The sequence below is a fragment of the Capra hircus genome, chromosome 1 (assembly GCF_001704415.2).
Source record: "Capra hircus breed San Clemente chromosome 1, ASM170441v1, whole genome shotgun sequence".
NCBI classification, from domain to species: domain Eukaryota; kingdom Metazoa; phylum Chordata; class Mammalia; order Artiodactyla; family Bovidae; genus Capra; species Capra hircus.
Window position 1 is genome coordinate 117,264,047 of NC_030808.1, and position 22,367 is coordinate 117,286,413.

Below are 22,367 nucleotides of genomic sequence, written 5' to 3' on the forward strand. Positions count from 1 at the left end.
TTTAACATCTATAAAAACCTTGCTCACCAATACCGTTAGCATATTTTACATTCATCTAATTAATTTCAGGTCAAAATCCTGAAATTTTGTTTCAGAAAAGAATATTTAATAAGAGGAAAAAAGGATACACACTGTGGATTATACCAATGTCAGTTTCTGGACTTCAGGTGTTATATTATAGTCATGCAAAATTTTACCATTGGGGGAAGAACTGGGTGAAAGGATACTAAGACCTCCCTGTACTTCTTTTTTGGGGGGGCAACTTATCTATAAGTATTCCAAATAAAACTTTTAAACGAGATACAAGTACACAGTAAAGAATAAATTCAGTGAAAGGAAAGTGAAAGTGAAGTCACTCAGTCATGTCCAACTCTTTGCAACACCATGGCCTATAGCCCACCAGGCTCCTCCATCCATGGGATTCTACAGGCAACAGTACTGGAATGGGTTGCCATTTCCTTTCCAGGGGATCTTCCCAACCCAAGGATTGAACCTGGGTCTCCCACATTGTAGGAAGATGCTTTACCATCTGAGCCACCAGGGAAGTCAAATAAATTCAGCGGGTACACACAAAAAGGTATACCATCAATACAAAGTCCCTCTCCTACCTCAGATTCCCTTCGTCCAAGTCAACCACATATCTGTATCAGTGACCTTAAAAATGTCCATTTAGGAAGGAATTCTTTCCTGTTTGGGAGTGGGAGAGGCCTTTCTAACTATATGCCTCAAAATATATGAAGTACTTTTATAAATCTGTAAGACAAGAAACCCCAGTAGAAAAATGGGTAGAATACACATGAACATTCACAAGACATTAAAAAATACTCTATCTCATAATAAAAATACAGACTAAAACTATAATATGTGATATTATTTCCCTAAACACGCTGGCAAACATATTAAAATTTAATGCAAAATTAGTGAGGCTGTGGGAAAATGGGCCTTCTCTTACTGTGCTGATGAAAAATGGTATAATGGTATAATCCTTATAGAGAGCAATTTGGTTACATCTAATAAATTTTGCACGTACATACACACCCTCACTCTTCAAGTCAGCAATACTACAAGTAGGTATTTATCCAACAGGTATTTTTACATACATAGGAAAAATGTACTGACAAAATTACTCATTACAACGTTGTTCGTAACAGCAAGGCTTCTGACTAGCAATAGGGAAGGGGTTTAAATAAATCATGGTATAGCCATTCATTTAATACTAGCCATTTAGTAAGGGGAAAAACCCACAAAGATGCTGTTCTGTGTACTGAGATGGAAACCGTATGATGTGTATATATTATCATTTATGTGAAGAGGGAGATTATGTATTTGCTTGTATATGCAGACAGACTGGAAACACACACAAAGAAAGTTATCTGTTTGCGAAGGCAAGGCACAAGGGGAACAGGGATTGAAGACTACTTTCATGCACTTTGAAGAATACTGAAAAACATTTTCCAAAATGAAAATGATTCATAAAGGAGTTATTACAGTGTGAACCTAAGACATGACCAAATGGCAGACAGGAAACAAGAAAGGAAGAAAGGAGGGAAGAGGACCAACAACTCCACTTGCTTTTGGAACTTCTTCTTTCTGAAAGATTAGGTACTATGTTTAACACAGGAAACTATTAATATACATGATACTTGTGATTTGTAAAATTTATTTCCTTGGCTTAGGGTGAATTAAAATCACTTAAAAACATAACTCACAGTATAGTTATTTCTGTTTAAAGTGATGCTGGTAACTAAATAGTAAAAGTCTCTCAGATAAGTATCTAAGATACAACAGGCTACATAAGCTTACACAGTGTTGCATTAAAAAATGAATTCCAAATAAAGTATTAGTAAGATCTTTTTTACTTTTTTCCAGATTTCTTTACACTTCAACGTTATGATATTTTGGAGGAATTATTATTTGATAGTAAAATTCTGATATAATTATATACATATTTTTCTTGAGCTACTCTAAGGAAACAACTTAAAAACTAGCCAAACTAAAAATATTTTTCTGTTAAAACAGTCAAGATGGAAGATATAAGACTTTAGTCAGGAGACTTATATAAAAGGAAAACAGCATAGCAATTTTACCATTACAGTGCAAACATTCTAATAAACTAAGAAAGTTTACCATTCTATTTGAACCCGGGTCTCCTGCATTGCAGGCAGACGCTTTACGTGGGAGCCATCACGGAAGCCCTAACATTCTATTACTTCAGGTTAAATACTTAAATGTAACAAGTACATGAAAAATCATATCTACATAAGATAAATTACATAAGATAAATGAGCTTATGCACTGTTATTTCTTATTAGACTAGCATTAGGCAAGGTTTGACACAATGAAAAAGTTATTTCCTTCCTGAGTCAGACTGAAAAAAGAAAGGGTGTGAGAAAGGGGTAGGAGGGTAGCATTTTCCCCAATGTTGGAGTGCTTACATTTAAAGGAGACACTCTTGAAAGAGATTTCAGTTTACTGTTTACAAAGCAGCAACTGGTAATTTGGTGATAGCGAAATTACAGGGGAGTGAAGGACACATAACGGAGGTGTTTAAGCCTAAATTTAAAATTTGACACTATAGCCCTGGCTAACTTTACTTCCTGGAGACTGGGAAAACAGTATACGACTGACAATTATCTAGACTGAGATGTACACTGGTATCTGAGAGTAAAAAAAGGAGGAGAGAGATTAGGAAGGTATTTTTCCCAACTCATGTTCAGAATAACTAACAAAAACCTATTTAACATAGTTATACTGAAAAATAACATAGTGGATATAGTTCCACATATTCAGTTTAGATATTCTAAATCCATTCCCTTTAGTCTGCCGGGACAGAAGCTGATAGTTAATCAACATCTAAAAATATAAAATTTGGTGATTAAAGTACCATATAGGTTAACCTAGTAAAAGTTCTATGGTTTCTGATACTTTAAGACCTATCTTTCCGACAAAAAACAATACTTCAGTAGAAGAGAAAAATTCAATAAAAATTCTTAATATTAATGAAGACATTACAAACACATAAAAGCTCAAATTTTTCCAGCTGTGTTAGGAAAAGGATAAAGATTAAGAAAAATACTTTCAGGGAAAGGACTACGATTAACAGCCATTTTGTAGATAAGATCAAGTCTCCTTTAAATGGTTAACAATATGGCATTCCTTCCCTTTGACTATGAGGAAATAACACTGTTACCAACTAAGGAAATTTTCATGGTGTAAGTATATGAAAATGAACAAAACTGGAGAAAGAACATAATAAAAAAGAATATCAAGGGCAATAAAAACAAAAATGTAAAGCTCTTAAGATTTGCATTTCATTTCAGAGGCCAAGAAGCATTGAATAAATTTTTACCTAGCAGTGGGCCTATTATAAAACAACTTTTTATGTAGCTAAATTCATCTACAATTTTTAAAGTAACTTTGAGTTCTTCAGCAATCACATACAAATGGGCCAAAGTGCGTATGGCAGGGAAAGTGGGGGAAGAATCAAGAACTAGCTTACTATATGTATCTCTAATGCTAACCTTTACATTATACCACCTCACCTCTCCCCAACTCCAAATGCCTGCAACTTTTGAAGTGAAAAGTCTAAACTCCTTAAGATGCTCCGTGGTTTACTTTTATTCTCTTTGTTGATACTGCTTCTCACTCTCTAAACACTCTACCATTCTTTTAGAGCTTTCAGCTCAAATATTTTCTCTTCTGGAAAGCGTTCTGTAACTCTTCCAGAAGTAATACAGTAAGTCATACTTCACACTACACTTGCAGCACTCCGCATATAGGGTGTGTTCTAACAGTTTCATCAATCTCCTACCACACAAAAGTGCTAACAATCTACCATGAGGCTGGCAGACATTTAATAAACAATGCTACAGAACTTAAGACTCAAAAACTGTATACTTGGAATTTGAGTCCTGAATACATTGCCTGCTATGCTGACTGTGGGGCCTTTTTTCCTGTAAAGTTGTAACACGAAATAGCTGTACTGGATCACCTCTAAATCATCTCCTACACTTAACAGCAAAACTTTTCCAACATTTCTTGGTATTTAATAAACTTGGGTAATGGTACTATTTTAACCAAACACAAAACAAATAATTGAGGAAACATTCCTTACTCTCATTTCTCATTTTCAATTTGAAACTAAACTTGCTATATGTTCTTGCTATTATTAATGAAATAATCCGTATACCTAGGTAATTCAAATACCTTTGGTGGTAAGAGGTGATAAATCCTGAACAAACTTCTGCCTCTTATTTCCTAATAGCCAAATCTCAGTAACATTTACCTTTCTAGATAACACTTTTGTAAAAAAATAAAATAAAAATCGAATCTGTCTCCTCTGCACACACACAATGCTCAACAAATACTGGGTGAAAGAACATGATGTTAGAAGTTAGTGTTCATCACAGAGAAGACCACTACATGTGGAATTAGCAAATACACATTGCAACTTAGCCTCACCTCAGGTTTACTATGTCCAGAGGCAAGTTACTCTTATTGGGCTTTTTTCCTTCATTATTTAGTTTTAGAGACTTTTGAAACACCCTAACTACTTCAATGTGGTGGTGTGTGTCTTTGGGTGGGTAGGGAAGGGGAGGGAAGGGAAGAGGGGTGCAGATTCAGTGAGAAGAAAGGATAGTAACATTTAAGACAAGTCTTAGAAAAGTTACCCAAGCAAGTAAAGGAGTAAAGGGAATAGCTAGACACTGCAAAATGCTCGGTCACAGGGATTAAGCAAGGGAAAATGAAAGTTTTATAACTCAAGCACAGAGAATCTTTGAGAAATCAGAGGGATGATAAAAATGAGAGTCACCTATAACATAGAAAACACCAAGAATGACTGCAGTTTTTAGTATGGAACAACTCAGGAGTGGGGAGATCATTAATGTGTCATAAGAAAGATTGTTAAGATTTTTTGAGGGGTGGGGAGTGAGTGGCAAAGAAACTTGCAGATGGAAATGAGACATTTTAAGCTACATTTGGGACTGCTGAATCTGAGATATAGATCACGATGGAGAAACACAAGTTGAGAAACAAGGTTACTAGAAATAGGTATGTAGAACTCTATAGAGTAATCTTTGGCAAGGAGTCTAGATTTGAGAGTTGTCAGAATGTGATAGGTAGCTCGAACTGTGAGAGATGAGCCTAGTTAAAGAGTGAAGACAAATAGGGCCAGGACACTGGAGATCAGCAGGTAAAAAGCTACAGAAGAAGGGCTGGGCAGACACTACCCTTTCTTGAGAAAGCTAACTATTTCTTTCACTGAATATCCTCATAATTGTCTCTTCTTTCTCAAGCATTCCACATATTAATTTTTTAAACTAAGCAGCTATTCTTGAACAAATCCTCTCTATCCCATTTCTGCAATGAGGCCTAACCAAATGAGTCAAAATGAGACTATCCCCTTGAATATCAAATGCCAAATATCAGTGAAGAGATCATAATTCTTGCTTGTCTTACAGCTAATCTCTTCATTTATGTCTGCAGAGATGTTATTTAAAAAAGCTTTTATAGAAAAAGCATAATTCTATGGACAATATATTTGACAAAGTAAAACTGTATCAGGTTAACCATTAGGGTTATCTGACTAAAACTCAGCTTTTGTTCCCAGGTTAATAATTAACCTTTCTTTACCATATTATATCCCTTCCTAATCTGTCCCCAAAGTCCAATAATAATAAATAAGAATGGAGGTTATCAAGGAACTGTTTCAAAATAGGGATAAACCCAGAAGAATAAAAGTATCATGTGGTTTTTAAAAATATAGTTGCTTCATTATGAATTAAGACTAAAGGGACAGCTCCAAGCATGGTCATTACCCTTCAATAAAGTGAAGAGAATACTGTATCAGGGAAAAAAATATCTGGTCTATTTTACTTTTAATCAATCAATTAATTTTTGCATTTGGGATGTTTTAAAAATATAGGTTGGCCTGGGTTTGAGCAAAGAATTAAGTTGCTCATCTTCAACAAATCTAAGAAGAGTACTGTGAAGGCACGCCCTGAAGATTTATAACTGTTTAGGTTGTCACTTCACTACCGTTTGGCTTAACTGTCTTTTGCTCTCTGCTTCACTCTGGGGGTAAGACAGTTGACTTCTTAGCAGCTGCCTAAGCAAAAGGCTGAATTCTCCAAGAGTAATAAAGCGGTTTAAGAACATAGGCTTTACAACTAGACAAGCTCGTTTTAAAATCCCAACTCCCCTACTCACTAATGAGGTGCTCTTAGTAAGTTAACATACTGAAACCAGTTTTCTCATCTGTAAAATGGGTCATGGTTTGTACCTACCATAAAGGATTGCTGTAAGGATTATATGAGACTTTTTACAATAGTAGTACTTAAAAATTTTTTGCTCCTTCTATTGTTTGGATCAATTTGGATTTTGGCAGTGTTTAAGGTTTACTATCCCACTGTATCTTGGATTAAAAATGAAGCAGTAAGGTATAAACAAAAATTATGATTAAGAAACAGCCTTTATGGTCTTTCCCAAAGAAAAATAATGCTAGTTATGCTTTAAATCTACTTGATTTCTTTGTACTTCTTTGATTACTTTGTACTCTTTGTTAAAGATTCAATGCAGTCACAAAATATATGCTAATAAAAATTGTGACTTGAGATTTAAACTTACATCAATGTTTATGAAGCACAGCATTCCTGTGAATTGAACATTCATAAAATTCTTTGATAGGATCTTAAAATTTCATTGTTTAGATATAAATAATCTTAACCTACTGTAAAAAAACTTTTCCAAAGCCACTAAAATATAACTTAATCAGTTTAATCCAACATAAAAATTTCCAAAAACCAGTTTAACCAAAAATATTTCACGCCCTTCTTCTAGTGTTATGTGACATTTCAACAATAAATATTACTAACAACTCAAAAGAGTGGGATAAAGTGTTGTTTTGCTTCTAAACTACATTTCCCTTAGTTGAGAATCACTGCTTTAGAATTACTTAACTCAAAAAAGAGATTCTTGGACAATAAAGAAAAGTATAAAGTAGCAGTATTATAAAATTTAAAGGGTTACAAGGTTTTCTCACTCATGGAGAAATAGGCTAAAAAATGCACATCTTCAGTGGCAAAAAGTTTTAACAGCTAATTACTTTTTCTCATTTCTTCTTTTTAATCTGGGCCCTTGGCAGTGAAACTGTCATGTCCTAACCACTGGACCAAGTCAGCTTAAATAAAAAGCCAATAAACTTTTTTCTGATATTCTTTTCATCTGGTTGTTATTCACTGAAAAGGAAGAAAGTATAACAGTTTCTATATAACATAGGCAACCGAAGTAGAGAAACTCTAAGTATGAGGAAAAGAAAAGTCAGTGCGCTATGGATTTTCAGGTTACTTCTGACAAAATTGTGCCAGTGAAACTTAGCAGTTCTATGGGGATGACAAAGTCATAGCAGACTTTGTGGAAAATAAAGCTGGACTTTAAAATTCAGTCATAGGGAAGAAGAAAATGAAACCAAAGGCTATCCTGAAAGTGGAAAGAGGAGTTCAAAGGCTTGCTGGTTTGGTCAGGTCAGAGAAAGCTGACAACTCAAACTGTTGTATCTTTAAGTGTGTATCATGAACAAGTAGAAGTTCTAAGTGAAGTAGATTCAGGATTCTGAAGACATTCAGATATACTTCACTCTTTTTATACTGATGATCAATGCACATATAAAGCAGTCCCATGAAACCCTTGTATCACCTCTAGAATCAACAATTAGGAAGAGAGGAAACATCTTGCTATCTCTAAGATGTTAAGCAATGTCTCCTTATCCACTGAAAAAGAACTTCAGAACTAAAAACCATGACTTATGGCCATGAACTGGAACCCATATTCTTGACTACAACTGCTATGAAAACTAACACAACTAACTACAGAATATTCTCAGTTCAATGTTTCCATACAATTTGTAGTATAGCTTACATTTTTACATGAACCTAACCTCTCTACTAAATCTTTAAATGATGGCAAGGTATTTTTTTGCTTCACATTTTAGAGTCTCTGCTATACAAGAAGGGTTTATAAAAGGTTGAAACATGAGATGGAAAAAGAAAGAAGACCAGGAAGCTAAGATAAACATCACCGGAGGTGTTCAAAGACTAGATGACAACTTGGAAGGTATGTGGTAGACATAATTTAAGTATAAGACAAGTGGTTTGACTAAGTGACCACTACATTCCCTTCTAACTCAAAGGATAATAAATAGGACCAGATGCTAGGATTCAGTGAAATAATGCATTTGTGTCTGGCACATGCTAAATACGTAACACGTTAATTACACAATTTGTATTAGTAAGGTACAGTTTCATTTGTTTTTGCTTTAAGGAGTAATATTATCATAGACTTACTAAGCCATATTTAGACACAAATATGTGTCTCTGTTACAAACACTTAAAAACAGGCTAAAGGTTATAAAGTTTGGAGTTCATCTGAAGATAAAATTAAACCAATGAAAAGGACTTGCACCAAGTAGTTGCTCAACAAAAAAAATCCTGTTTTTCAGACCCCCTCAAAATGAATGTTACATAAATATTTAAGAAGTAAATATAAAATAAGTTTCTTAATGGTTATTCACAACTAAGGGCAAATGTGATGTAGCTTAGCAGGGATTTCTACATTTGACTCATCTTCCTATCCCAAAATTTGCAGTCTGAAGTAGCTTTTTAAACTGCTGATGGCGTTTCCTATTTATAGATCCTAAATACTAAAGGGTGAACTCCTTAATGGTTACACTTAGTATACTACTATTCCAGTAAGTACTAAAACTTTCTAATACATATATACTTGTTTATAATTATAAGCATTAAATTTAAATGGAGGTTATTTTACAATGCAATAAACAATTTTAGATAGTAAGCAACCTATCAAATTTATTTTTTGGCAAGTGCTTTAAAAAATGGTTTTATAATGAGGATGACCCCCTGCTACTAAAATTCATAGGAATTTATGTATTCATATCTTCATACAATATGATATTCTTCCTTATCTTATCCTTCAAGTTTTCCAGGGTTACTCTCTAGATCTGCATACAACTGAGAGCCCAGGTTCCACTTAGAAAGCTAGATCCGAACCCTAGTTTCACCACTTAATGGCTATGTGACCTGAGAAAGTTCCTTAATCTAAGTTTTCACTTTCCTCCTCTATAAACTGAGGCTATTGATAGTATCTATACATCTGCTGTGAAAATTAAATGAAATAACAGGTCAAAAATACCTGGCATGTTATCATGTTGCGTATTTTTACTTAGCAGTCCTTGACATATAGTAATCCCTAAGTAGCAAAAAAAAAAGACAACTACTCTGTGGAGAAATTCAATCAGCACTTGATCACAGAGACTGAAAGGTTTATTCTAAACTAAAAGCAATTAGGCTATGATTCGTTCCATCAGTCTTATGATCACTCATAATAAACTAGCCTTGGATAAATATCAGTAAGAGTTACAGATTAGTGTACTCATTAAAAATTTCTTTCATAAGTCACGTATTTGCGTGTCTAACAAGGCCTGTTCCTTAGACACAAACATTCACTAGCAATGTTACCCAACTGTTTTTGAAAACCTGGCAAATGCTCTGAACCTTTCACTGAAAACATACATAACGTTCTATCCAAAATTCCACAGGCTTCATGACCCTCTGAAGCCTACCCACTGACTACTAAATATAGATATCTTACTAAAGAAATTAGAACTTATTAAAAAATAAAAATGAAAAACATATATAGAATAAGGGACAACTGCTATTAGTTTGTTGTATTTCCTTCCAGATTACCACTGATTGCTATTACTGGTTTAAAAAACTTTTAAGTTTATATACAAAATATGATCAAAATGAAGTCATGGAATACTATTATCTGAAGCAATTTAGAATATAATTAAAAAGAATTAGTATGAATGTGTACAAAAGAATAACATACTTCTGATTAAGATTAAGGTTAGAAATAGATACCATAGTCTATTTAGATGATGCTTTTTCAAATACCTGACAGACCTGCAGAATGTGTGTACCACATTTTAATGAAAAATATTAGTTCTAATATTTTCTGTATAACCTTGGAAATATATCTTAACACAGATTCTTTTTCTTCATATGCAAATATGATGATCTGATTGAGCATTAAGATATCCTAAATCTAAACTGTATTATCCTAATCTAAACCATATTATTTTAAGAGTTCCCCTACAAAATACAGCTATGTAAAACAAAGCAAAATTAGAAGACATATTATAACACAAGTTTACAAATTTCTGCTTTCTAAGCAGAACACAATTCTGAAAGGAAATGTTTTTTCAGGGTATACAAATAATGTATAATGACTTCTGATATATTATTTTCATCTGATATTATCATCTTAGGTATTCTCAATTAAGAACTGAGAGAGTTTCTTCAGCTTTCATTTTTAGAGACAGCATGAAAAATGCCTTTTTTATGAAAAATAAAATCCTATAAGTAATTAATTTAAATTATATTTTATGAAAAAAATGGATGTAAAATGTATTTCTCAAATATTTCTTGGGATATTAACTAGAAGGTATATGGGGTCCCTAATTATACTGTAAGCATCTACAGCAGATGCGATAGCAATATTTAAATAATCATACTATGATATAGGATGTCACTTTATTTTTTAAACTGTTTATTAAACACCATTGCGAAGATACAGCCTGAAAGGATTACATACTCCAAGTATTTAAAATTCCAAGTTTTAACGTATATATTTAATACTATACTCTTACGTTATACAATGTGCTCAGTTTGTTCATAAATATTCATCTCAATACAATAACATCAGGTATAATACATAAAATCTAATCCATTAAGTCTTACCAATTTATGACCTGATGAGACACTCTTGTGGACAACATTCAGTCCTTAGAAGCTAGAATAACCCTTCAACCATGTGAGGGCATCACAACTTTTAAACTTTCGGCTTTCGATCATTATTATGTCACATTCCTCCTCCGATGCTGAATTCTAAAAAAAATTCTAGCAAAGAGTTTAAGTAAATACGTGTTTTAATCAAATAGCCTTTAAAAATCTTTTATAGCAAAGGTTTATGTTCTACCATGATTACACAACTGATATTTTGTACTTTTTAAAATGTAAAATAATTTCATATTTGATCTGGATACTTCAAACTTTAAATAACATGGACTTTCAGGCCATCAGGAATACTTGTCAGTTAAGAGTCAAGTAGAAATGTAACCCATCAAAGGTTTAAGATCATGATCCAGAAATTATGATTTAACACCATAACCTGGTATAGATAGCTTTGTAGTCCTGCAGAATGGCACTTGAGTTATACTGTTTGGTCCACAACCATACCAGTTTCTAGACTTACACAGCACAGGTGGCTGGATCAGTAATAATCTATATCAATCATTAAATGCTCAAGGCAGCATTTAACTTAATACCTAAATCCAAGTCTATCTTTATCATCCCCAGTTTTAAAATTAGACAACATGATGGAAAGAATAAAATTTTGGTACGTGTTTTATGTAATAGATATAACAAATGTATCCTACTCAAAAGTAATCCTACTGCTCATCTGTGTATGCTGCTGCTGCTGCTAAGTTGCTATAGGCATGGAAGAAAATACGGGGATAGGAAGATTAAATAATTGCAAAAATTACTTCATTGAGAATATAATCTTAAATTTATTAAATTTTTTATAAAAAAGCTTTCAATTGGGTACCTGTTTTAATCATTGGAAGGTAATATTATCATTTTCTGCTTGAATTTTCTGTTTGATAAGAATGCTGATATATATTTTTAGTCGGCAGTAAACCATAGAAAGGCAACCCACACATTTATGGGGACATTTCTGCCTACATTAAAACCCTAAATAAAATGGCATAATGGGGTAAAGGGGAGGGGGAAAGAGGAAAGCCCTTATTGAGGAAGATCAGATGTGCAAATTTATAAAAAACTCAAAGACAGCATTGTAAAGGAAACTCTGGAGCCATCTCCAGAGATTCTGACTCAAATATAGGGGGCTGGAGTTATGCTGTTATAAACACACATGGTCATTTAAAAGTCTTCTATGTAATCTGAAGGTCTACTTGAATTTTTTCAATTTACAAATATAATCTTTCCAAATGTAACCTGATAACACATTTGACTTCAACAAAATCAAAGATTTTATTTTCAAAGGACAGCCTTACAATGTAATCACCTGGTGAAGGCAAAAATCCTTATTTATTAGGATAAACAATAGTTGAAGGTTGTGGTCATTTCATCAACATCACTATCAAAATGCTTTTAGAATGTTTTTACGCAACTCTCATCTCCTATCAACCAAAATACTACCATAATTTAAAAAACAAAAGAAGTTACTTTAATGATTTACTTTTTTGAGGGACAAGTCCCATGAGAAGATACAATACACAGCCATAAGTAAATGCTTCTTGAACTATATAATCAGTAATGCTGGTAAGCTGCTTGTCTGTAAGACTTTGATGAACTGGTCATTTAAATGGCAGACTACTCGGTCTTTTAGTAAAGGACCTACCAACAAAAAGCACTGTCATGATAAATGCCTGGAAAAAAATCTCTGAAAGATAGAATTAAACCAGCCATATAAAGCAGATTTAATTATTTGTACTGTGACACTTATAAAAATGGTACTTTAAGGTTGCATGCACCATACAAATGTATGGGAAATTTAGGATGTAAGAGTTGTACACATTAAAAATATACAAAACTTCTGTGTCAATTTTTCCCCAAGCATGCATTCTCAAAATTAGTTCCTACCAAGAACAAGGCTCACAACTGAAGAGTTTCAATCACTAAATTCTAACATGTAGGAAATTCTTATTAAAAATTTTAAATAAAATTGAGTAAATAAAATGCTTATACATTAAAAGAGTTAAGATTAATTTAGATATCCTTTAAAATTTAACTTAGAATTCTCCTAAAAATGAATGTTTAGAAGTTATTCATAATCTTGAATCTCTGGCAAGATTGCTATAAAAAACAAATCTTGAATATTTCCTATAGTTATCATTTCATTCTTTAATTTTTGAGGAAAAAATTTCTATTGAACTGAGAATGAGCTATTAAATGTTCTCTTAGCCCAGCAAGAACCAGGCTAAAGTTTACCATCATTTAGCTAACTTTATGGAAAACTTATATTAACAAAATAAAAGAGTGAGCATAGGGGCAAAGAGGTAGACCATTTACAATTTCCAAGTCATTATCTGAAAACCTGTAAGTGAAATCAGACAAACCTATATATGAGTTCCTAAAGGAACTTGCTATTTGAACGCATGTCCTTAGCTTCTTTTGGTACACAATTTCACTTTCAAAGTATAAACAATTCTTTAAAAAGTTCACTACACTGTTCTGTGATTTCCTACACATTATAAAAATCAATGCTTGCTTCTCTATAAAAGGTCAGAAATGCTTATTTTTTAATGCAGAAAGGGGGTATATGGACCAACCCCTCATGCCCCTGATAATTACATAAGGACTTTCCATATGTATAAGAGAAACCAGGCTAGAAATATCAAAGATAAACTTATGGGAAAAAAATCAGTACAAATGTACCTAGTAGAATAAGAATACTGGAAAGACAGTGTTTCAAGAAATTAACATAAAAAAATAATATAGCTTTGGAAAAAGAGCTTTAACAAGATAGTTATAGATAGATCGATCATGTTTACTCACAATGATTTATACTTCTCTTTACCTCTGAGCCATCAGGGAAGCCCAAGAACAGTTAACATAAAGCAAACAGAACTGTTCTTAAAATTTTAAATATCATCATGTTATGTTTAAGAGTTAACAGCTAATGTTGTGAAACAAACTATGTTATGACCATTCCAGATATGTATTTAGCAACATTTTCTGGACTAAGTAATATCTAAGAAACAATTGCTGTAAATACTGAAATTTTCTGAAGATTAATGGTTAATAGACACTGTGAACAGGAGTGGGATTAGTCAGACACAACAACTCTTTTTCCCTTCTTGTTCTCCTTCTAACAGTGCACAGGGCTAGAAGGAGAATACTTCTTTACCTTGATATTACCACCAAGTAGACATGTAGAAAGATGTTTTTGGCTTCCAGGATATAGGTTACACCACCACTATTTCCATGCCAAATATCACCATTAAAATAAAAACTGAAAAAAATACCATGCGGACCCTCCGTATCTTTTCCTATTTATAACCAAAATCTTTACACTTTGACAATAACCAGGAAACAGCATAAAAATGCTATTTGAGGATATTTATCAATGAATACATTTTCTAAATTATTACCGTCTATCTAAATTTGTCAAATGCGGAAAATATTTTAGAAGTCGTCAAGTGAAACCTAAACATAGAAGCTAATTTCTAGTAAGCAAATGCATGTAAATGATCTATGGCAATCACAAAAATCTAACACATTTCCTGATCTGCATGATTTAGAATATTAGTCAATTACATGCACACACACAAAGAATGTCAGTTGGAATGGAATCAGTCATTTCTTTTGTCTTACTACCTACCAGCCCAAATCTTGCTGAAAATAAAAATATTAAAGTAATTCCACTTAATATTTCTTTCTTCTCAATAGGTTGCCAAAACTATCTGCAGGTTTCAGTACAGAGAAAAGGTATGAATTCATATTTTTAAACTGTTAGGAACCAGAATGGAAAAAAACCTCCAAACAGATGTTGTATGTTTGATCTGGTTCAACAATTTCAGGCTATATTTGAATTTCCTTGTCATCTGAACAAACTCAGAGTCTTTTCTTAAAAAGCTTTGCTACAGAGTTCTAGATTCTGTAGGAAAAAAAAAGAGATGGGTTTAGCAAATTACACACACATTGTTCTGTTCAAGGGTTTGATTTACTTAAAATCTATTCAGTGAAAAGTTAAACAATTAATATCAACAATAATAAAGAGACCTTACCAACTATTTCCATGTTTTAAAACTGCTTTTCAAGTTTCATCCTAAAAATAACTATCATCAGAGTAGGTAGGTTGTGGTGACTTATATGGAGAAAATTTATTAACTAAAGAGAAAGGCAGTAAGCACATGCACAAAGAAGCATATCATAGTAGATGAGCAGTTAATAATTCCTCATCACCAATTCTGAAGTCCAGTCACGTGCTGAAAATAGTATCAGCATGTCAGGTGTCCCATTTCTGTTAGTCACAGAAAAGCTGACAGGAGAACCAATGCTTAGGATCCACTGAAACACGACTTCAGACAATGAGATATAGATCTATGGTTAAAAATCTAGCAGCAAACAATCCACCTTAAGCAACTATCACAATAAAACTAGGAGGATAAAACAGATTATAAAGGACAGCGATCACGTATTTTGTAAACCTAAGTGGTGAGTAAGAATGTCTTCATATTATTAAAATCCCAGCTTAATGTATAAAAACCATAGTACAGAAAAAACTGGTATATGAATACACCTCAATTTCTCTTGTAAGGGATATACCCTCATTAATATCTGCATGTTTTCCTTCCTTTGCTGCTCCTTACTAAACTTTAAAAAATATGACTCTTCTTAAAAACTTCTCCAATCCCAGTAGTTGTTTTAGCTGGATTCTAGTCAGCACACCCTTTCATCTCTCTCCTTTCCAAGCCCTGTAACGTAGACTGTAAAAAGACATGCATCTGTAAAAAGGCAGATGCATTTTTCCCCGTTATTCAAGCAGAACACGGGCACTTCCTTTTTTAGTGACTATTTAAATGATCTTAAAGAAGACGGATACAATATTTATTTATATAAGACAGGAGAAAAAAGACAAATGTTTCATAATTAAATGTAATCTGCGATCTTTTAGGCCCTTTGATCAGGTAAAAGATGGTCATGAAGGACATTACTGGGACAACCAACAGAATGTGTACATGAACTGTATGTTACATATTAGGTAAGTCTAACAAATCTGAATTTGGTAGCTATACTATTTTTACATAGTAGGAAATATATGCTAAAGTATTTGGGGATGAATGAACATGATGATATCTGCAAGTTCCTCTTAAATGGTATGTTAGGGTGATAAAGCAAGTGTGACTAAATGCTAACAAATGTCAAATCTGTTAAGATTACTGAAATGCTTTTGTACAGCTGACTCTTGAACAATATGCATTTGAACTGTGTGGGTTCACTTAATATGTGGATTTTTCCAATAGTCATACTACAGCACTACACAGTCTAAGGTTGGCTGAATCCATGTATACAAAACCACAGATATGGAGGAACTCTGCGGCTATGGAGAGCTGACTATTAAGTTACATAGGATTTTCAGGCATAGAAGGTTGGTTACCCCCTTATCCCTGCATTAAGGGTCAATAGTATTATTCTTGTAATTTTCCTGTAAACTTGAAATTTTTTCAAAATAGAGATTCAAACATTTTCCCTTCTTTTTGGGTAAAAATTAATATTCTTGGAATCTTTTAGTCTCTAAGACCACTTATCTTCTTCAAAGTTTCCCTCATTCTCTAAATGTAGATAGTGTTGCCCAAGGCCTGTCCTCCTGGCCTGCCCCCTTTCCACTACTCTGCTCCTAGAAAACATGAGCCTTTCCTAAAGCCTGAATTCTAGAATAAAACAATAATATAAACTAAGAAACAAATAAATAAAAGATCCTTCAATCTCTTCTAGCCTTAACTTCTCCACCAATCTGCAGGTTTGCAGCTAGAGCTGCACCCTGAATATTTCCACCTTGACCTTCCACTGGCTCTTGAGCTCAAAGCAAAATCTCATTACTATTTTCTTCTTCCCAAACCAATAATTTCACTAATACTAGTAATGATACCACTATTCCTTCAGTTAGGTCTGGCAAAGTCAAATTTGACTGTTTCCCTGTCATACCTAATCAGTAGCAGAATTCTTTAATTCTAACCTTCTGATATCCATTCTTTCATCAACCTTTCCTTTCATAAGTGCGAGCGCACCAAGTCACTTCAGCCTTGTCTCTTTGCAGCTCTATAGACTGTAGCCCACCAGGCTCCTCTGTCCATGGGATTCTCCAGGCAAGAATACTGGAGCGGATTGCCATTACCTTCTCCAGGGAATCTTCCCAACCCAGGGATCAAACCTATGTCTCTAATATCTCTGGCATTGGCAGGCAGGCTCTTTATTGCTAGCGCCACCTAGGAAACCCCTTTGTTCATCTCTATTGCCTAATTCAGACCTTCATCACCTTCCTAATATCTTTGATCTCTAACGAATCTACCATCTTTTCTCTGTCATCTTCAAATGTTTTACGCAGCAATCAAATTTAACCATCCTTACCATATACTTCCACAGTGGTTCACAGTATTTCCTCTAACCGCAATGTGCCTTCTCAGTCCTTTAACTCTGCATGACCAAATTCTGGGGCTTCCCAGGTAACTCAATGGTAAAGGATTTCCCTTCAATGCAGATCTACCCAGGGTTTGATCCCTAGGTCAGGAAGATCCCCTTGAGAAGGAAATGGCAACTTGCCCCAGTATTCTTGCCTGGAGGAGCCTGGCAGGCTGTATAGTCCATAGGGTCACAAGAGTCAGACACAACTGAAGGAAGCAACTGAGCATGTCCGCACAACTGAATTCTACCCAATCACTGGTTTCCCAATTTGTGGCCACAACTTAATTGCCTCTGACATGGGAAATCTGTCCTAATAGGGAAAGAATTTTATTAACCTCCCATTAACCTTCCAATGGTCTGTTAAGCCTCCATTCCTTAAATAAATACACAGCTCTTTGAGGTTTTCTAAAACTAATGGGCAACAAAGACAAAACAAAATGAAGCAGATCAACTTCAAAACTTTTCTTATCTCTTTTCTTTTTTAGAACTAAGCGGCACAATAATACTCTGCACAGTAGGGATTTTAAAAGTAACTGGCTCTTAACCTCAAACATTCCTAACAGCCAGGAAGACCGCTTTATTATTTCTAGTGATGGCAGGGCTATTTCCCAGAGGACCCATTTTCTTTCAGAAAATAAGCTCAAGTCTTCCTACTGAAATTCCCACCTGGCTGTCCAGGTGGAATATAAATTAGATTTTCTAGTTAGCTTTGTATTTAGAGGAACCAGCCTACAGAAATGAAGTACAGTCGGTCTGTCACCATCTTTTCCTATTTATTCTAGTTATATAAATATTGCTTCACATTACATTAGCTTTTGTGGCAGGCCTGTCATCTGCTAAGCAGTAACTATAAAACGCAGCCAACTAGTGTATCTAGATACTTTTTTACTCTACCTATTCAGCTAAGTTTCAACCTTCCTGAGTTTACATACACGTTCTTTCACTTTCTGAATTTCTGCACACACTTTAGACGGTTAAATTCACAAATGCTATCATCCAATAATAGCTATGACTTCCTGCTTTAATGTCATTTGAACATTTTATAAGCATGTTCTTAGGTTTTCATCTAACTCTGAGATCCAGTCCTAAAAAAGGTGACGTGCTAAGTCACTTTAGGTCATGTCCAACTCTTTGTGACCCCATGGACTACAGCCTGCCACGTTCCTCTATCCATGGGATACTCCAGGCAATACTGGAATGGGTTGCCATTCCCTCCTCCACGATCTTCTCGACCCAAGGACTGAACTCTTACGTCTCCTGCACTGGCAGGTGGGTTCTTTACCACTAGTGCCACCTGGGAAAAAGATGACAGGCTATTAAAAACTTCCTCTAATTTTTAGTATCTCTGATTATTCTCTACTAGATACCCTTAATTGGAATTGGTCAAAATACAATCAGATAATAAATTATATAAGTACTTAAGGTACAAATTATTAAGAAATGTATCGCATATGGTTAGACACAGTTTGGGCTCATATCCTCAAAGTACTTACAGTGTAATTATCAAGAGAGCACACTAACCAGTTACAATCTCTAACAAGTAGCCCACCATGGTTAATTCTTTGAAACTTGATTTTTTTCCATTTGGGTTAATAAGTGGGTGTTAATGATGAAGCCAAGCTTCCTGGAGGACAGAACAAATTGTCTCATGGTTTAGTTCTGATTTACTCCTAACTTCAAAAGCGGAATCTCATAACCATAGGAAATGTTGGACACCTTTTCTAACACAAAATTTTTTGTTGTTGTTTTGTTGCTAAGTTATATTAGACTCTTTTGCCAACCCATGAACTGTAGCCCGCCAGGCTCTTCTGTCCATGGGATTTCCCAGGCAAGAATACTGGAGTGGTTGCCATTTCCTTCTCCAGGGACTCTTCCAACCCAGTGATCAAACCTGTATCTCCTAATTTGGCAGGCAGATTCTTTACCACTGAGCCACTTGGGATACTCCTAACACAAAATACTTGATGTTACTTAATAAGAACATTTTAATTCAACAATTTAGAAACCAGATATAAATAGAGAAAAGTAAATAATCACTATAAAGACTTAACTGAAATCATCAAGTAACCAAGTAAAAGACCCAGACTTATTCACTTTAACCTAATAATTCATGTGTACTACTTTCCTTATTCATTTCTCTTTTAAATTTTGGTGCTGTCATAAGGAAGGACAAAAAGACTCAAGCAGATGGTGTACCTAGCCACTGTTACTTTAATTGTTTAACTACATTTTAAGTATTTTCTTCATTAAGGCAGAAACATTTCTAAGTGTTTATCAATAAGGATAAATCCTTACAAGCTACCTGATTTTTTTCTTTAGTCTACCTGAGGTAAAATCTCATCCCTTTAGTACTCCTTTATCTTCCTGACTCGATATTTACAACAGGGTAAAAGTTGTCTGCTATAAATTCTTACCCTTAGCTTATGCACACAAAGGACTCCCAATGAGAGCCTATCCCCTAGTGATTATCAGGGCAACTTTCTAAACTAATCCTGTGATGCAACAAAGCAATGCCAATAATTAAGTTTGGAAAGTTGGTTTTTTAAAGAAGAAAAATAGGAAGTCAAATTCTCAAGTTACTCTTCTGAAATGCCAACGGGCTAGGCTATCACTAAACACTGGCACAGGGCTTAAAAAGTGAAACCTGGAAGCTACATTATTCATTTTAATAAAACAGTCAATGCAATTAATTTGGGTTTCCTAAGAAAAAGTTGTATTATTTTAGCTACTAGAATCTACTGCTCTTTATTTGGTGATGGTTTCAGCTGACTGATTCCCTGAAGACTCTGCAAATGACAAATGGGAAAGACAGAAAATGATGGCACCTACAGGAAAAGGAAAAGGAAGGCTTGACAGGAGCTTTGACTTTAGTATAATAACTGAATAAAGCATTGGATATCAACAGAAAGAGGAACTATCTAAATATAGGCAGAGGCAGACTGACACAAAGTCTCTCAGCTTGCTAATTCTAATTTAAATAGTAGAGAAAATAAAAAGGCCATTAGATAGCTCTAAGTCAATGTGAGAAAGATATATCAGTACCTATATTTTGATTAAAGATAGTCTGCTAAAAGAATTCTAGGAAAAAAGATCCCAGTCTTCTGAGTAAGACAAACCCAAGGATCTTCAGATATCTAGGGCAGGTTTAATAAAAATTGGTACAGGGCTTAAAAGCTGCCCCTACCAAAAATGATTTCCAAGATTTCATAAACGGGAGCCTGAAATACCATATATATCCACACTGATAGACAAATTTATACCTCTTAGTGAGTAAATGATGTAAGGACTGTACAGCCCCTTAAATCCTTTAATGGATTCTATTTAATAATATCATCCTTAAAAAATACTGACTTGCCAAATTAGTAATACTTAAAAAAGCTTAAGTTTATAATAGTCAAAAATGAACAAGGCAATAAGGTGAGATATTTTTCAAAGCTTAACACACATTAATCTTCAACCTCTGTCTGCAATGAAAAAGAATAAACAGTCCCACAATACTTTACCAGGTATTAAACTACTAAAAAGTTTATAGATATCTGCCAATTGAAGCTGTAGATGCTTAGAACTAACAAAGCCAGCCACTACTCCTCTTCTCAACTGAAAATTAAACTAGATGAAAAGCTAAAAGGAAACAACTAGTCAGTTTCCACGGGGTTGAGTTTATCATCTTAGTAACAACATGTCAATTTACAGTGAAGAATGGCTGATCTAGAATAAAAGTTCTGATTATATTTTGGCACTAATACACTATAGACAACTATCCAAGTATCCATTACACTTCTTTGGCTCTGGACAAAAGAGGCTCCAAGGAGAAGAGAAAATATTTTCAACCCATGAGAAACTATAGATATAGCAACTTGCCTCACTTCTGATACCTTAAATATTTCTAGGATCTAAAAAAGAAAACAGATGTATTTAGCGGTAACAGATGATGAGGAGGCAACTTGTATGGCTGCTTTATAATGAAAAGAAATCTTTTAATTAGATCCAAATTATAAAAAGTGAAGTTTAAACCTTTCTACATCATTTTGATGAAAATAATAGGTATTATTCATATTGCTATCATGGTAGCTCATGAAAGTTAGCTATTTCAAATAAAACATTTTATAACATTTCTAAGAAGAGTGTGATTTTTCCTTTCTAAAGTACTCACCCTGGCTACATTGGTAAGCCATCTGAATGATTAAAACTTCATGCTGTTTCATGCCACAATTTACATTTATGTCTTGATATTGCTATAGCTGTACAATTTAAAAATTGAATCTATAAATACAGCACTATACATTATAAACTTCTTGTTCTATAAGCAACCATTTTAAAACATTTTCAGTTAAGTAAGGAACACATTATCAAAAAGATAGTTTGTTAGAAGATATCCTGAGTGATACAGTAAATCAAGCCTAAGAATTAAAAGACTGTCCAGACCGTGTCTTAGCATGACATGTACATGCACGCAGCAATACTTTATTCTAATGAGAGATGGAGTTCAGTCCATGAGTGTTATCCAAACTATGCCAAAGGACACAAATGTGCTGCCAGGCAGAGTTAAAAGAATCTAACAAAGCTTTGTGTGAATTTTAAAAACATTGTTTGCACTCAACTTCTGTTAATTAGACACTGATTGATGGAGTGCTAATAAATATTCAGCAAAATAAGTGAACAGAGCATATACTATCTAAAATGTGTATTAAGCAGAAAGATAAACCAAAGTATCTTTTGCCATATGTGAAATCCAAGACTTCGGTCTATACTTTAAAAAGTTACAAAAAAAATTTATAAACATTTCTGTGAGAAAAACTATTTTAGGGGTTTCTAAAACTGTAATCAGATATAGCGAATTCTAGTAAATAAGCTTAAGGTTAAACTTTCTTGCCAAGAATTAAACGATTGCTACTTTAATACCATAGTCTTTTCCCTTCCCCAATTTCTTAGCACGAAATAACATTCTGCTTTGAGTCACTGAGGCTTTTTAGAGAGAAATGATATAAAACAGCATAAAGTTAACTGTAGGTTTTTTTTAATAGAACATATTTTTATATTAAACACACATGGGTAAGGGGATATTTCATGTAATAAAAT

General features: G+C 34.0%; 1 protein-coding gene across 5 annotated transcripts in view; it reads right to left on the minus strand.

Annotated features, from left to right (window-relative positions):
- TSC22D2 (TSC22 domain family member 2) overlaps positions 1 to 22,367 on the minus strand; it is a 50,860-nt gene that overhangs the window by 14,579 nt on the left and 13,914 nt on the right. Inside the window, exon 3 of one of the 5 annotated variants that reach the window (XR_001918144.1) lies at positions 10,818 to 10,976. The exons of 3 other annotated variants lie outside the window; for them this stretch is intronic. Coding sequence is in view for 1 of the 2 variants with exons in the window: in XM_018049054.1 (XP_017904543.1) it covers positions 10,934 to 10,976 (43 nt within the window). In the remaining variant the exon portion in view is untranslated. Of the gene's footprint in view, positions 1 to 10,817; positions 10,977 to 22,367 lie in introns of those variants that run through there. One more of the 5 variants, XM_018049054.1, reaches the window with a different exon arrangement.